The sequence below is a fragment of the Tachysurus vachellii genome, chromosome 1 (genome assembly GCF_030014155.1).
Source record: "Tachysurus vachellii isolate PV-2020 chromosome 1, HZAU_Pvac_v1, whole genome shotgun sequence".
Taxonomy (NCBI): Eukaryota; Metazoa; Chordata; class Actinopteri; order Siluriformes; family Bagridae; genus Tachysurus; species Tachysurus vachellii.
In genome coordinates, this window is record NC_083460.1 from 29,153,652 (window position 1) to 29,171,205 (window position 17,554).

A 17,554-nucleotide genomic window follows, 5' to 3' on the forward strand; every position below is an offset into this window, starting at 1 on the left:
TTACTTTATGAATAAATGACACATCATGCTTTTTAACCATCTCTAGTTATATATAGCTTTTTTCTCTTCTTGATGTAAAGGAATAAACGCAGCTCATGATGCTTTTTAAGTCTTTCTCGTGACATTAAACCTTCTGACTGTTACAACACACCAAGTAGGCATTTCTATTTGTTACACAAATCCCTGTGAATGAGCTGTTACATTTAAGGACGCGTTGACATAAAGCCGGCACTAGATTTATACAGTAGGAAATTAAACAAGACTTTCTGACCAATCAGATTCAAGAGTTCAACAGCACAGCTACAGTATGTGTTAGATTTATTTAATTTGTTATGTCTAATGCAGGATTTAGTCTGGGATGCTGTGCGAGGTGCTTGCCAAATGTCTTTTGCCCTCATAACAAGATTTAGATTTATGCCTCTTTTCCCCAAAAGATTCCTGAGATAAAGCTGTATTCCAAGATCAATGTTATGTTTAATGGAATTGTTTTATTTTGTATGATTTTATTAATTAGCTTAATACTTTCTTTGATAAAAAGCCTAAGATTAAAACAAGCACGACCATTTTTGATGTATCATGGGAAGCTGGAGGACAGCAAGTGTAACATGTCTGACTCTTAATAGGTTGCAGAACAAATGAACTGTAACTCACAAACTCTTTTCCCTCCTCTTACAAGTGGCTTAGTGCCGCAAAGTTAGAGCCTCGGCTAAACATTTTTAAACTCATGTAAACCAGAGTAGCACACTACCAATTAAGCTATCCTCGCCTGATGTCAGTATATTTTGCTGCCTGAAGAGGTTTTTTTAAGACCCCCTGTTTGCAAAATCCCCAGCACTTCACTCCATCATGCATTCTTCCACTGGCGCACGTACTCATGACTGTGTGCCATAACGCCTGAGCTCCAGCGACAAGCTCCCCAAAGCAAATAAATGATTGCAGAGGCTGAAATGGTCCGTGATGTCTGATCCTATTAACCTGCACCTAGTCATGGTCTAGAAACCAGCTGTAGAGGCAGTCTTAATAAACCCCAGCCTTTTTTGTTATACTACAGAGATCCATATTGAATACCAGCACAAATCCACTTCTTAAATATGTATGGAGCACAGTTCAGGAATGTTTCCTTTAAAAATAAAAACAATTTAAACCTTTTCTTTTGCAGTATATCTTTGATTCGGAATTGCGAAAAGCTCCCGGCGCAAGACCACTTCATCGTGCAGGAATACTTGGACAAGCCGTTTTTAATGGAGGGATACAAGTTTGACCTGCGCATTTACATCCTGGTCACATCCTGTGACCCTCTAAGGATCTTCCTCTACAATGACGGCTTGGTGCGGATGGGGACGGAGAAGTACCATACGCCTAACGAGTCCAACCTGGTGAGAGTGCCACACTTTATCAAAACGGAAAGAAAACAGCGTTAATATTTTGGCCTATTGGATATTTCCTTCCTGCAGTTCTTTGATGAATTCTACACTTTCTGTCATTTGATACTAAAATGATTAATGGAAATATGATTATTATCAGACAATCATCTGGATACAATTATAGCGTGATATTAATTGTTAGCACAGACACGCAAATAAATCTCACAGACCTCATTTGTTGTTAATAGGCCAACAGATCTTTTGTAACGGATACCAAATGGTCGCTGCTAAAGCTGATTTAGTTCTTTTCTTTGTCGTTCTCTCAGAGTCAGCTATACATGCACCTGACGAATTACTCAGTAAACAAACACAACGAGAATTTTGAGCGCGATGAGACCGTGGACAAAGGCAGCAAGAGATCCATCGGCTGGTTCACCGAGTATCTCCGCATCAACAACTACGACGTCGGCAAATTCTGGGGAGACGTTTCCGTAAGTCTGCTATGTTCAGAAAAATGATCGTGTATGTGACGGCCTAGAGGAACCTCACGGTATGAAACCCTGATCTTTTCTACTACTTAAATACGAAATATGTTTCTCCTTCGCACAAAAGGAAAATGTAAACTTTATGTAAAATCCTAGCATCTGGTTTCACCCTGAATTAAAGGAAATTTAAAGATTCCATTCTAACAAGAGAATGTAGCTGTGTTGACAGTCAGTATTCGATTACAACGTGATTGATTAAACTTTTGTCTATAGTACATGGATATAGTGCAACTTAATAAAAACATACACTGTGTGAGGAAGTCACACTTAGCTAGTGAGGTTTTAAACAACGTCACGCAGACTCTTAAACCGGCCCCTTACGATCTTTGCAGCTGAGGAAAGGTTCGAGAATAAATAAAAACATTTCCTTGTCAATTTTAAAACTATATTCATGGTTTCTTGATGCTGATGTGAGAAATTACGATATAAGCCGAGGAATACATCTAAACTCGAAATGTGTATTTTCTTGTACTTTCCCCAAGCCACCTTACATAAGCAGGAGTTTTTTTCCCCTAAACATATTTAATACATTATGGTTCACAGAAAACGTGCATTTATCTCTGTACTCCTGTGTTGACAGTGCGTGTTCAATTAAAACAGTATTACTGATGGCAGTGTATGTAGCCTGATCCGTCTTCATGAAACGTCCATTGTTGTTTCAATCACATTTACCCATATGTTTCTGGGTAGCCACTTTAGCCTGACACTTGGGCTACATGCTATTCCACTTTACCCTTTTTACCCCCAAGGGAACTTTTTTGTCTGCAGCCTGCAGTTTGAGCTGTCATTCTTTTTTTCCCCCCGCTGTTCTATTTTCGTCCTGTGCTTCTGTGTTTTACTAGCTCATCTGTCAGCGCTGCGGCGTCTCAGTGCAGCGTTGCTAGCTATAGTAGGCAGCCTTAACCTGTCCCACTCATGTAACTGCCCTTCACCTCTCTGACACCCGTGAACGTGTGAATATGCAGCTATTAGCAATCCTGCTTTCCGTTTTTCTTTACCAGGCTGTTTTTAACGGTTTTAAAATCCTCCTGGATTTTGTAAACGACCAGCAAACGTTGCCTTTTTATTCCATCCTCCATGACCGTTTTTTTTCCCCTTCTGCTTAGATTGATTCAGTTTCCTGTCAGTGTGCTAATTATTTCTTTCACCTCTTTGACCATTTGACTCGTTCTATTACTTTCCCTTTTAACGTATTGTATATTGATGTCCAGTTCTTACGCAAGATAAAGATCTATTCTGGGTTTCTCTCGGCTTGAAGGGAACATCCACGCGAGTAAATGCCACACCCACCACGCTTCCACCATGTGGCTGCTTCTTGCTGATCCTTGAAGCATTTATTACTCCGTGTCTTGTTTAAACTTGTGACCAAATACTAATCACTGAGAACGGGCGGACAAATTATATACACATTAACTACCCCACAGGGCAAGTCCACATTTTGTTTGGCTGAAGAAAAAAAAAAAATGACATTCTAGAAAATGGCATCTAATGTAATTGAACCCAAACAAGCTAGTTAGCAGGCTGTTCCTTTGAAGAAAAATTCTACCCTGAATCACAATAAATATGTTCATATTGAAATATTTGCCATGTGCTTAGTGATTCTACTGCTAATTTGTGCTGTATTCTGTGAGTAGTTAGCGGTTGTTTGCTGCTCTGCAATCACGTTGCTAGCACGGTTACAGCGGTGTCGTATTTCAGCTCTCCGTCATGAAGCAAAAGTGTAAAAGCTTATTTTCTCCCTCACAATTTTCCAGCGTATTAATGGACAATCAAATGGAGAGATATTGGAGTTGCATTCCGAAATATTCCAGAATGTTATATATAACAGTTAACACCCCAACAGCATGCTCCAGAGTGTGTTATTCCTTCCAAACCATGGCGTAATACTTAATGCAAGCAAGAGTACAGAATCACTCTTCACACAGATGGGAGTTTGGAAGAGAAACAAAGAACATTTCAAAGGAACATCTCAGTACTGTTTTTGTAGCACACCACAACTCCAACCCATATTTTGAAACGTTGAGGAATCCTTTTTAATTCTTGATTTCTGTTGTTACAGTAACTCCATGTTAGTGAGGGACTAGCAGAGGTAAATGTGTAGGGCTTTTTTCCCCCTACACTAGCGCACCGTTTCGGGAGAGTGAACAAAACTAAAATAGCATGTTCAATAATGTGACTTGTTTGCCTTTTACTCCCAGTTCAAATAAGTAGCACACGGCATCCTGTTTCAGGGTAGGAGCGATATTTGAAATATTACTTTGTAAAAACCAATGAAACACAAGAGGAGATTGTGTGTCTCTCTCATGAGCCCATTTGTAAATTAAACAACCCCATGTGAGGTTGCGACTCCTAGTTTGGGAACCCCTGAAGCTATAGCTCATGTTTTTCACGCACAATTTGTGTTGATCCTCTAGCCGTTTTCTTTAGCGTCATTTTCTGACCGCAGAAATCTGCTGGCTGGATGTTTTTTGCATGGTGGACTTTTCTTAACTGCTGGGCCTGATGTGTCTCTGCCAGAACGAGACACACACTAACATTTTGTCATCACTGAGAATGTTCCATCACCCAAATAGCATACTGTATGTTCATCGGTGGACCTTTTCAATTGGTGGATTCACTCTATTAACTCTGGGTTTGACAGATTGTGCATAGCAACAGACGGACTATAGTCAGTAAATGTAGACCTACAAAAATTCATGGCAGGCTTACTCGATACACTGGTCAGGGACTATAGCTACAATACCTGATAGGCAGGCTGCTAAAAACATGCTGAAGTACACATTGATACATAAACAGCGACCCAAATATGACTTCCGATGAAAGACCAAAGAACCAAGCACTCACTCTTCAGTACTGCTGCTCTGTACTGCTCTCATCTGAAGGAATTAAAGCCTTTTTTTATTTTTTATCATTTATGATATTTTTGTGATTTTTTTGTTAGGATGTACTGAAAAAGAATTTATCAGTACTACTTAATAGTTATGATAATTGCATCTTCTGTGTATGATTCACACCTATAACTTCATTAAACTCGCTACATGATGACACATGACATCAAAGATGTGCATTGGTGTGGAAAGATTCGTACGTTATAGTATAAACATCATCGCTAATTCGACTAGTGTTTCTTTCTCATTTCTTTTTTCTCCTACGGCAGGAGCTGGTGGTGAAGACGCTGATTGTGGCCGAGCCTCATGTGCTCCATGCATACCGTATGTGTCGCCCAGGACAACCGCCAGGGAGCGACAGCGTTTGCTTCGAGGTCCTCGGCTTCGACATCATTCTGGACCGCAAGCTCAAGCCGTGGCTGTTGGAGGTACGTATTTTTATTCTTAATCTGTGTAGTTGCTCTTAGATCTCAAGAGTATGTAAATTGAAGATTTCTGCTAGTCCCCAACTTTTCTGTAAAGTGGCAGGTAAGAGAGAGACAGATTGTTGTTAATGTCAGTGTCAAAAGTACAGACTCTATACTGAGTTCTCTGGTTTCCTGCCACCTCCTAAAAATATAATGATAAGTGGACTGGGTATGGTAAAATTGCACCCAGTTGTGAACACGCATGTGTGTGTGTGTGTGTGTGTGCGCCTGATGCCTTGTGATGGCTTTACATACCTCCAACTGTATAGCACTCATTCTTCTCGGGATAGTCTTCAGGTTTTTCTTCCTCTTCCAGTCGACTCCAGGATATGAAGTGTCTTCTGAATACTACATTTTTTATTATTGAAAACACATTTTTCCTCTGCATTTTTCCACTTTTTCATAAGCTCTTAATAAATCTTTTCTAAAAGCTCCGACATTCATTGTTCCCGGGATAGGCTCAGGGATCACGCTGACTAGGATAAAGTGGGCACTGAAAATGAATGCATGAAAACCCAAGTCTCAATCCCAGCTTCCTATAGTACATTATACTGCAATACTGCATAAATCAGTATTAATACTAAGTGTTTCATAAGGAGAAGGAAGCCATTTGGCATCCAGTTTTAGTTTAGGTAATATAGCTGCTGTAATATTACTCAAAAAATATTGTAACAGCCCATAATCTGTTTAAAGAACCAGCTCAGACTGATTAAAGTCTGTACTGATCTAACGTTTCTGTTGCCCCTGAATTCTCTATTGATCTAACCACGGTGAGAAGAGTTCAGTGTAATCTGGTAATCTGGTTAGCATTTCAGAGAGACTTAAATTTGAGAAAAAATATCCTGAATAGTTGTAGAAGGTAATATCTCTAGGTAGTAATATTCTTGACTATAACTAACTACCTATCATTAATATAGCTTTAAATCTACCTCACAAAAGACAAGAACATACTGAAGATAAATATAAAGTCCAGTCCGTATGTAATCTGCATTTATTTTGAACTGCTTTTCTGTTCATTATAGCTGTAAAGAGTAGTTATTAGATATACAACAGCCGTCCATCTAGCCCGAACTAACCTGCCATTCTGCTCTGCCTCTTTAATCAACGAGGTGTTTCTACCTGTCTGGCACCAGCAACCATGCCAAGGTCAAAGTCACCCAGATCAAAAATAGCCTCAGTCTTTTGGTGTGAACATGAACTGAAGCTGTTGGCTTGCATTTACTTTATGCATTGTGCATCTGCCATAAGATTAGCTGATGACCGAATCATTGTTAAAGTGGTAGATATATCAGGAAGAAGAGGAATGTGCAGTGACTCAGCAGATGTAGTAAGTTCATGATTGTGCATATTACACCAAAAGTCTTTCTATTAGCTGTGCAAAATCCTGTTATTCTGAAACATTATGTACCGTGCTTAAGCTTTAATACATCTGAGGTACACCACAGTTATTTCCTAGATGCTTCATTTTTATTACGTCTGCTTATATCTAGAATTTTGTATACATTTATATTTCTTTAATGTAGATAAAATAGAGAAAGCCAGCATTGCTGAAATAGAAGGGATAACTGGAACTTTTACCTGGCATGTTGTTTATATTGAGATGGTACAATAATTTCACAGTCTTCGGCCAAATCCTGAATAGAAAAAAGGCATAATTTAGTCAGTGCCTGAAGTGTTTTTATTTACAGTTAAAATTTGAATGTGAAATGCTTTACCCTTTAAGTGTGTATATGCGATCTGTAAAGCTGGGTTGTGATGCAGCACATGTTTCAAGGGTATGTGGACGGTGAAGATTATAGGCAAAAGGCTGTCGGGAGCATCTCTTTTAAGACAGCAGCGATAATCAGGAAGCGAGTAATCACGTAAACATGAGGGTAATATGGCTTATGCTACATTCTGTGCTCTCGCGCTCTCTCTCTCTCTCTCTCTGTGTATCTGTCTCTGTTTCGTTTTCTCTCAGACTCACAAAAATGTAGGTCAGGATTGTAATTTCAGCAGTGGCTGGGGCCCGCGATTGCTAGAATTCTTTCTTTTTTTAGTTTTGTGTGTGTGTGTGTGTGTGTGTGTGTGTGTGTGTATGGGTGGGCGGTAGTAGTGCTGGTGGTGGTGGTGGTGGTGTGGATGCGGGGTGTTAAGGATTTATGGAATGCTTGTTTCTGAACATTCCATGTCAGGTTTTCTTTCTGTCCCACACTGATGTCAGCCAGTTAAAGCATGACCCAAATCCTTTAACCCAAAGTGCTTAAAAAACCTACTTCCACCCTTTTCCTTTCCCCTCCAATTGACTCCAGGATATGAAGTGGCTTCTAAATAGTAAATATTTTTTATTATTAAAAAAGTTTTTTCTTTCACCTACATTCTTCTACTTTTTTTTATAAACTCCTAATAAATCCTTTATAGAGCCTTGAAAGTGTAAGCATGCATGGATTGTTTCTCTCTGGTTACTTTGGTTGAGATTTGTAGGTCTCAGACTGTGGCCATGTTTGCTGAATGCTGAATGAAGCTGAAGTTCACAGACCTGGTCTTCGTAGGTGTTTGTGTGTCTGTGACTGGGGCAGAGTGCTAACAGTGGTAGATACAGTTGTTACACTTCAACGCTAATGATCTCTTGGTGCTACTAGCAGCCCACCGCAAACTGTCATCAATTAACATCCCCACAAGTTCCGCACAGAGGGGGAAAAAAAGCTGTTTCTCTTTCACGCTACATTTACAGCGGTACACATTTATTTCCGATTTCGAGAGATTAGTCAGGAGACACTTCCAAACTCAGTCTCAGTAGAGGCAACATGGACTCACTGTAACTTTTCAAACGTGGGAGAGACAAAAGTGAGAGCGCTGTTAGAAGCTATGTAATGGATAAATAATGTGTAGCTAGCACAATAGACACATTATGATTAGTCTGAATATAGAATTTTCATTTGTATAAAATGCAATTTAATTTCACACAAAAATGTGTTGCGAATGCTGTGATTTCTAAAACATATTTATTAAATAATTATAGATTGCAGAAGAAATATAATGTAATAACAATTATATTTGAATTTTTTTTTTTACATGAATTATTCTTTGATAATTATTAATTATTATTCCTGTTTTTTTATTTTTCCGAAGCAGTGTTTATTTCTCTTTTCCTGTGCAGATGGTTTCCATCACAGAGTCTTGGCTTGCCTGATTGGTGTCAGCCTAGATTAGGCAGCCGCTCTGATAGCAGTCCCAGCCCTCAGCCTCTAATGGTGTTAGCAAGGCCCTTTTCCTGCCTTGCTTCAGACAGCCTGCGAACTCCCGAGTGCAAGTAAACCTAACGAGGGAACGAATCTACGTCCCAAATCAATTTTGCGCACATATGCACACTCATCTGAAAGGTAGATGATGTATAAATGTAGAACAGGATTTTTTTTCCCCCCACTTGCATGGCACATATTTCAAGGAAATGTCCTTCACATTAAATTTGGTAATTACACTACAAAGTAATTACGTTTTTCAGGCTTTATGCAGATTTATTTCTCAATATCATCAGCCATTTCGGTTTTGTGTATGTATTCATGCAGACAGAAGAACAAGAATTCCACTCCCATAGCAATATTATCTACTTGAACTGAAGCCAAAAAAAAAAAAAAAAAATCCAACAGTTCTGTTTAAAAGACATTATAATATTTGCGAGGAACTTCCACGTGTACACCTGTGAAAATTATTCCGTAGTGCTTCACTCTTCGTCAGATGTATGACGGGAACAAGATAGGAGGCAGAGCAGCTCGGCAAAATGTTCAAGCTCGTCAGGCACACAGCATTGTGCCGCGTTGAGAGAAAAGGAAGCTTTTGTTACGATCCTTATCTTAATTCCCCAGGTTTTCGACAACCGCTTTTACCTCCCTTTGACATTCAAAACATTTGGGGCATTTACATGAGTGAGGATGCCAAAACAGCGTAACTTGAGAAGCCTCACATTCTTCACTAGATGCGGTTAGCCGCCGTTGTTCGGTTCTTTAGTGACTGCCGCTGTTGGCATGCTAATTTTCAGGGCGATGTGATTCAGGCCTAGGTTGCTAGGAAGGATAGCCCCCTCCAGAGGTCAGGAGGATTCCAGAGGGACACGAACACCCATTAGTCAAATGCTGTGGTGCAACACTGATATCATTGCCCCCTGGGCACACTCTCTGTTTTTTTTTTGCTTCCCTCCCATCCTTTTTTCCCTCAAGTCTTTGCTGAAGCCGGTCACACTGGAGCTGTTAAGCTGGCATGATGAATAATGCAAAGGCGAAAGGAAAGGGAGATATTCAGGGTACACAGAAAGATTGAGGGACAGAAGAAGATAGACAAAGAGGAAGAAAGGCAGAGAGAAAGCCAGATAAAATATACATTCACAATAATGTGTCCCAGGTCCATGAGGGCGGACTCTGACTGGGAGGGGGTTTATTATGGTTATGAATTTTGTGTGGCGGCTTTTACAGGCCTGTTGTACAGGGGTGGAAGACCCCTCACAGCGTTCAGCCTCATTAAAGCACAGATTACTTTGTGAATCTAAATACACGAGCACACACTTCCACACACACATACACACATATGCACATGCAAAATGGGGGGTGGGGGGTGTTCTAACCAATACAGTAATTATACCTGAAAAAGGATTGGTGGGAGTCTTTGTCCTCAGTGACAGGAGGGTTACTGGGTGCACACACACACACACACACACACACACACACACACACACACACACACACACACACACTGTCACTATCCTTGTGAGGACCTTTTGGCTCTTTTTTGACACACACACACACACACACACACACACACACACACACACAAGGATGTCTTACTATCCTTGTCGGGTCCTTGGATTGACATGATTATTAATCAAACTAATTAATGCTTAACCTTAACTTCAGCAAGCAAAAGATAACCTTTTGGCTATTTATTGATTTAACATACATACACACACAGTCACAAATGCACTATAGTTATTAAACCAGTAGTTATCAACACTGCTTTTCAATCAAGGGCCAGAGCACATGACCTCAGCACCCATGGCTCTGTCCCTGCTTCTATTGACCACCACATACTCAATGGTAAATAAACACAACACCACGTGTTGCCACGGCTATGACGGGTAGTCCATGCAATTTTTTGGGCTTGTTTTTAGGTCATGTGGCATAATTGCCATCTTGCAGGGGACGTTGTGGAATGTGTGTTGTGGGTGATTGGCAGCCTGTGAAGGAGCCATGAGGCAGAAGCATGGCTCCATTACAGGGATAGTACTTACCAAGGGGCCAAAGTGTCTCCGTATCTCATCTCACTTCCATTCTTTCTTTCTTTTCGGCCTCCATGTCTTTTCTTTTCTCTCGCCACCATTCCAGCCCCGATCATTTCAAGATGAGCTTGGTCACCTTTTCCCTTGAAAGGCGACATAAGCCAGACCTCGGCTCTTTCTTCCCGTGCAGAGTGAGTGAATGAATGGAAGTGATCTGGATCAGAGAGCGTACACAAACAGAGGCCCATTTGAAGGTGCACTCAGACGCGCCTGTTTGATCTTAGGGCTGTCTCTGCAACCTTATGACGGCCAATTCCCCCATGTTGCATTGTGCAGCCCGGACATGCGTGCTTTCAGATGACACACAACTACAAAGCTGATGCATTCTCTCAAAGATATCAACCTAGTTTTTTGGGGTATGTCTCTATGCACATTCTTTCATTTGTTAAACAGTATCTGTAGTAGTGGGTTTCACAGGGACACGGGAAAAGTCATACTTTCAGTGAAAAAATGTAGACTGGTATTTGGTTACACATGCTTTCTGAACATCAAGAATTTGCGAATGAAACAAAAATTTCAGATTCTTTCATATCTGATACAGGATTAAGCACTGGGTTCATAAATTATACAAGAAGGGCATAATTTTATAAGGTCTTGTTTCCTGTGTCTGTTAGTTCCTCTGTGTACATTTACCATTAAGCAAAATTTTGATTCATCTATATAAGCTGCTGTGCTGAGTTTTGATGAGTTCAATAACTCTAGATGGCAGTGTTTAGCTTTCCCGTGTGGTACCATCGGGAGATTTATTAAAGAATGATAGCAGCCATCCATTCATCTGTCCGTCTTTATCTATACTCACACAAAAACTAAATTACACTTTTACTGTACTTTCTGAAGAAATAGACACCTTAAGGATGGGCAATGCAGCAGAAGAGCCACAACGGTCATACTGCCATTTATCATTAGGCCATGGGTTTGTGCAGCCCAAGAGACTGTGTGTGTTTGTCTTAGACCGTGTGTAAGTGTGTGTATGTGGAAGCTTTCTCAGCCGTATGGTAAAGGTGACCTCAAGGGCTGCAGGTTGGCTAGCTCCCTGACCTTTAAAATGCACAGACGGCAGCTATTGAGTTTCAGTGCTGGAATTAGCCACTTGAAATGTGGCGAAGGAACAAAAAAAATGATTGATAACGATGTGAAACGGGAGCCACAAAGGTTTTCGTAGGGCACCCGGCTGTAGCGGGTTTCTCTTTCCACCCTCTGATTTGCATTGTAGCAGTCAGCCTGTTCTACACTCTGTATTTCCGTATTGATGTGTGTTTTGCTTGCCGAGAATCCAAGAAGCACCATTTGTTTATTCTCACACGGGCACGGATATGATGATCTTTCCGAAGATAAATATCACATATCAAGTTTTTAAAATATTCCTCTGCAAGCTTTTGTGTTCCTCGCAAATATTTGTTTTTGCACCTTTGGCGGTCAGACTATGCAAAATTTATACTTGCGTTCATTTCCTTGATTTCCTCAACAGGAATATTCAAATCAAATCTTGTAAAATTTAGCTCACGCTGTGACTCTGCGTCTGCGCTCAAAGAACACTAATCAAAATCGTTAGCCCACTAGTAGATCAAAGTAAAACCAAACGAAAAGCCTCATACATGTGGGACTAATCGCACAGAGAAATTGAATCACTGAAGCTTCGTCTCACACCACTGGTCCCTGAGATCACTGACAGCTTATTTATGTATCAAAGCCAGACATATTCAGGTGGGGAGGTGAAAACTAAAGACTCAGTCAGTGTAGTTTACCCCATAAAGCATGCTGTTAATTGGACTGGGTTTTAAAAATGCAGAATAGTAAAAAACCCTGAAAAATGATATTTATTTTGTTGCTGTCTGCTTGCTGTTACATTGTTATGTGTTTGTCCGTACAACCTTTTTTTTAATTTGGGAAAAAATAGATAAATAGATAAACAGATCAACAATTTTATTTAATGCCTACTTAATCATGGCCGTTAAGACCCCAGCTAAAAGGTGCACGGAAACAATTGAGCACTGAGAATTACTGACTACGGGGATTCATTAACCTCAGACCTGCTCGGCTTCCTCAGCGTGAGCTTGCCCTGATCGCACCCTGATAAATGCGGCCTATGAATTAGAGCGAAAAGAAGCTCAAATGCTCTGCCACACACAATCCTGCGCTGTGTCTGATGTGGAAACCTATGACGACTCCCTGGGAGCTGCTGTGAAATCTAGTGTTTTTTGAAGGATCAAGAACAATAAAAGTTGAAAAAGAGCCGTTCTTTATACCTGACATAGTAAATGTGCAGCACACCTGGGTTGCCAAACTTGATGAACCCTCTTTGTTGGTTTGTGAGTCAAGCCATTTGTGTGGTTAACGTTGCATAGCTGAAAGCATCCACAGAGAGAGAGAGAGAGAGAGAGAGAGAGAGAGAGAGAGAGAGAGAGAGAGAGAGCTGCTAAGGTTACATCTGGTACAGTAAATTCGTTGATTTAACCCACTATTGCCGGGCCTCTCTCCTTTTATTTGTGCCTGGCACTCAGTTGTGATGTAAATATTATCTTACAGCTCACTTCTAAGCTGGACACACATCAGTAAGCACCTTTGTGGGATTAGCATCCAGCCAGGGCTTGATTTATCCAGGGAACTGGAAGCCTTTGTGTAGCCGTGGCCGCATAGGAGGAGGGATGCAGCTGGGTTGTTCTTTTCACCACCTTTTTTACTCCATGTCCCAATCTGCCACCGTTGTGCGTGTCCGTTTGCGCTGCCCCTGCGGCCCTCTTAAACACTTCCAGCCTGATGAAACACACTAATTCTCTTTGAAGAGAACGATTTAAAAAAAATACGATAGCGTGTTTACGGATTCCTTTCACACTGTTCTGCGATGCATTAGGAGAACGGCATTGACGCCATGAACGGATATTTCACTTTACTCGTGCACTCAGATCATATGGACAAAATGGGGTTTGAAATGTTTTTGTTTCTCTCAGATCTTATAGTAGATAAACCTTCAGCAGTATTCTGTTGGCATGGAGTTTTCTAGAAGAATGTGTCAGATGGCAGTGTCCTAACGCTTGTGCTGTGAGGTGGCACTTCTACTGTTATTTGACCTCACTCTTTTTTTTTTTTCCACTGGCCAGCAATTCAATCAGTGCACTCCTTCAGTCCTTTTGTTACACCGAGCAGCTCTCGGGCCATCTGGAGAGACAGAGCAAAGAATTGATTTTGGCATGTTACAAATAACACTTGATACCTGAATTCATTGGCTTGACAACTGTTTACCTACTAAAAAGTAAAGGAAGGTTATTATAAGATTCCGGAGGTTTTTTGTGGGGGGTGTGTGTGTGGGGGGGGGGGGGGGGAAGTTATCAACTTCCATGGCGCCCCCTTATTAGCAGAGAACACGATACAGTCTCCTGATATAGTAGTTTCTTCTGTGACACTGATAAAGCCTAGAGTAGTTTTCAGCAGTTGGTTATAAACAAGGATGCTGAGAGGAAAAGGAGGTAAGTGACAGAAAAACAGAAAGAATGAGCTTTTGCTGCTGACTGACTGGAGAATCTAACTATCAAATGACAGCTGCCCCAAGCTCGACAGGATGTACTCAGAGACAAGGTCAAAGTTCAATTCGATCCCAAGCACCCTGTATGTTTCTACTTCACTACGGTGTTTGCTACTGTTTCCTGGGAATGTAGGGAAGAAAGAAATGCTACACCCACAAAAATGCACTCTTGTATTTATTTCCAGATCAATCGCGCTCCGAGTTTTGGGACAGATCAGAAGATTGATTATGACGTGAAGAGGGGGGTCTTGCTCAATGCCCTGAAACTGTTGAACATCAGGTAGGCTGAAAGGTGTCTTTCTATTATTGTTTAGTTTTTATTTTGCCACTCAATATTCTTTCCTAGCAGAAGTGGAGGAAGTCTGGAAGGCACACGTTCAGGCATTTTTAGTTTTATCGATTAGCTTGAGTTCATCTGTAAAGGATCAAGCTACTTTTCATGTTTCCGAGCGTCCTGATTAGAGCGTGTGTGAGAATTTTATGCACACTAGTTTGTGCTCGTTTATGTGTAGGAATCTGTAAGACTGTGGAATAATACCCCAGTATTGTTTTCTCTAAAGCCCACTGACCAAAGTCACTTTTAACAACGCTGAAAGTATGTAAGTGATTGGGATCGTGTGTGTTTGTGTATGTGTAATTTGATATGTAGCATTGAACATGCCTCCTGTTTGACTGTGTACAGTAATTAATCACTTGCATACAGGACATACTGTATTTGCATTTGTTTGTGTGTGTGTGTATGTGTTTGTGTGTGTGTGCAAAGACAACAGTCCCCAGGTAGTACACACAGTCCAGGCTGATTGATCATCTCAGACCTGACCTCTATGCTTGGACTCTTGTGTCCTAAATATAGCTCTCCAAAGCAGCGCCAGCACTGCATCAGGACATAAGAGGACGTGGAACGTTCTGCAGCTCACAGGATCATGTTTCAAGTGTAAACGAACCAAGATGCATTGTGATCCAACTGTCAGAGCGAATTCATTCTAGCCTCTCCAGACGTTTAGTGCGGTTCTGTGGATTTCCAGACTAAGAGTCATTCCTGCTTGAAAGCCAACACATTTCGCCATTAAACAGGCAGTATATCGTCAGTGCCCGAGCGACCTGTCTTCCCCATTCCGGAAAGTTAGTATGACATCTTTAGTGCTTGGAAGTAGTAATACGTTGGCTCGGTGGGTTAGTTCTCCCAGCATTAGGGATATAAAGAGAAATTGAAAGCACAAGGCCTTCAACGTCAAATAAAACAAGAATTCAGAATTCAGTGACCTTAGGCAGCCTGAGAACAACAGCAAATTCAAAGCTCCAGTTAGTGAAGACAAAAAGTGAGGAACCCGTTAACAGAAAATTTTGACATATACTAGCGCAATGCAATTCACAGCTTTTGGTCACGTTTACATTATTTTCTTCACAGAGCAAGTGATAAGCGACGAAACCTGGCTCAGCAGAAGGCCGAGGCGCAGCGCCGCCTCTACGGCCAGGGCACCATGAAGAAACTTGCAGCAGGTTCCTCCGAGTGGGAAAAACAGCGCCTCACCCTGGAGCGGAGGAAAGAAGAGCTGGTGAGGCATAATAGATTTTTTTTTCTCCTGCAGTAACTTTCTCTAAAACTTCTCCCCAGGCACACGGGTAATGCTTCGTTGGCAGTTCAGGGCGACAATGCAGTATTTAATTATTCATGTTCAGAAATTACAGAGGCGATACATTTCAAACTTTTAAGTGGCAGTTCAGCGAGACGTGCTCTGTGCTCTGGTCCGGCTCTTGATTGGTCTTTCGGGCCAAGCTTTATTGTATGAAGTGATGAATGAATGTAAAATTGCCGCAGGTAGGTGGTATTTTCAAAGGCCAGGGCGAAAAGTGCATAAGAGGGTAAGAGCGTGGGATTGAGGAGGGGGGGTCTTCAGCAAGCGATCATGTTCTAGTGTTTAGCAGAGATCAGTGACTATAATTGGAGGCTCCCTGCTGCTCCGCTGCAAATTGACCATCTGACCTTTTCACAATTACCGTTTTTGATGTATTAAAATGGGAACACGGGACTTAAATCCATATGAATTATGATTCGACTCTACATATTAACAAGTGTAAGGGAGAGGTGGATTTTTGCATTCAGCTCTTTGTTCGCTCCGATACTCGACTTCATTAAGGTGCCTCTAATGGGGTACATAGATGCCTGATGTTGTTGTTTGTCGAAATAAACCCAATTGAGTTTGATCCTTTCTAAGGACCTCACCCTTGTATATTTTTGTTTTAGAAAGAGAGGCTGGCCCAGGTTCGCAAACAGATCTCCAGGGAGGAGTACGAAAAGCGTCATCTGGGGAACTACAGGTAGGCCACGGGAGCATCTCGTCCTGTGGGACTCTTCTTACATTTATAAGGTCAGCTATGGAGCAGGATGTTCCCAGGAGAATAGAGCACTAGAGAAAGTAACAGCTACACGGCCCAGTTCAGGAAAGAAACAAGAAGCAGAACGGGTCTGAAATGAGAAAAGACAGCGGCCAGGGCGTGAATTGAATGCCCCTTGGTATGCACACACTTAAACATGCACATTCATAGACCTACGGCATGTTATGCCAAAGTATCAGGAGCTTTCCTCTTACATGAGGCCACAGAGAACAGGGATCATCAATTTTTAATATTCGCCTGTCAGATGAGCAGATGCCTGCTTCAGAGGACAAGTCAGGGGTGGTTTGGCTTCACCTCGTCCTTTGCTCATTGCCAATGCTCTTTTGCTTAAAAGAAGTGCTTGCTATACGCCACGGCAGTGCCCTGGGCTTTATTACCATTGCTGCTCTCTGTTTGTTACACTCGAATGCCGAGCGTCTGGTGCTGCCTAATGAAGACCCCCCAATTGGGAAGCGGCACTGGGACTTGATTAAGGCACCCCTCATTAGTTGAGTCTACCAACTAACCTTTTTTCCATTTACTAGAACAGAGTTCAGGTACAAGGAGCCTGCTTCAAAGAGGAGCCACAGCCATTTAGTGTCTGTAGCATTTATCACACTGCTCGATGAATAATTGTGACGAGTCGCTCTGGAATAATGCCACCACTTAAAAAGCACAGAGGAAGCATGGGGAGAGAATCTGGTTGTTAAATAGGTTGTTTTCCAGCTGATGTAATTTTTATTCCCTACATCTCTATCCTAATAAAAACACACCAAAAAGATGCTGAAACATTAAAAAAGCTCAGAAAATATGTGGGGCAGACCAAGATTTAAACATTACCACGTATGAACAAGGCGAGAGAAGGAGAGGTGAGAAGATTCAAAGGCCCACGTGCCTCTAATAGGTTTATGCTGCCGCACAAGTTTGGCCATAATGTACATATGTAGGCCTTAATGGATTTTAGAGCTTTAGACAAAGATCTTAACATTTACATTCCTTGATCCCTTAATTATCCAACAGCTGGCCGAGCTCCTGACTACAGCGGACGTTCAAACATAACAGAATATTTACCAGGCAAAAATATGT

General features: G+C 41.4%; 1 protein-coding gene across 1 annotated transcript in view; it reads left to right on the forward strand.

Annotated features, from left to right (window-relative positions):
* ttll7 (tubulin tyrosine ligase-like family, member 7) overlaps positions 1-17,554 on the forward strand; it is a 59,364-nt gene that overhangs the window by 20,937 nt on the left and 20,873 nt on the right. Inside the window, exons 7-12 of the mRNA XM_060881727.1 lie at positions 1,160-1,376; positions 1,691-1,855; positions 5,067-5,225; positions 14,278-14,372; positions 15,501-15,648; positions 16,338-16,411. Of these exons, the coding sequence (XP_060737710.1) occupies positions 1,160-1,376; positions 1,691-1,855; positions 5,067-5,225; positions 14,278-14,372; positions 15,501-15,648; positions 16,338-16,411 (858 nt within the window). The remainder of the gene's footprint in view (positions 1-1,159; positions 1,377-1,690; positions 1,856-5,066; positions 5,226-14,277; positions 14,373-15,500; positions 15,649-16,337; positions 16,412-17,554) is intronic.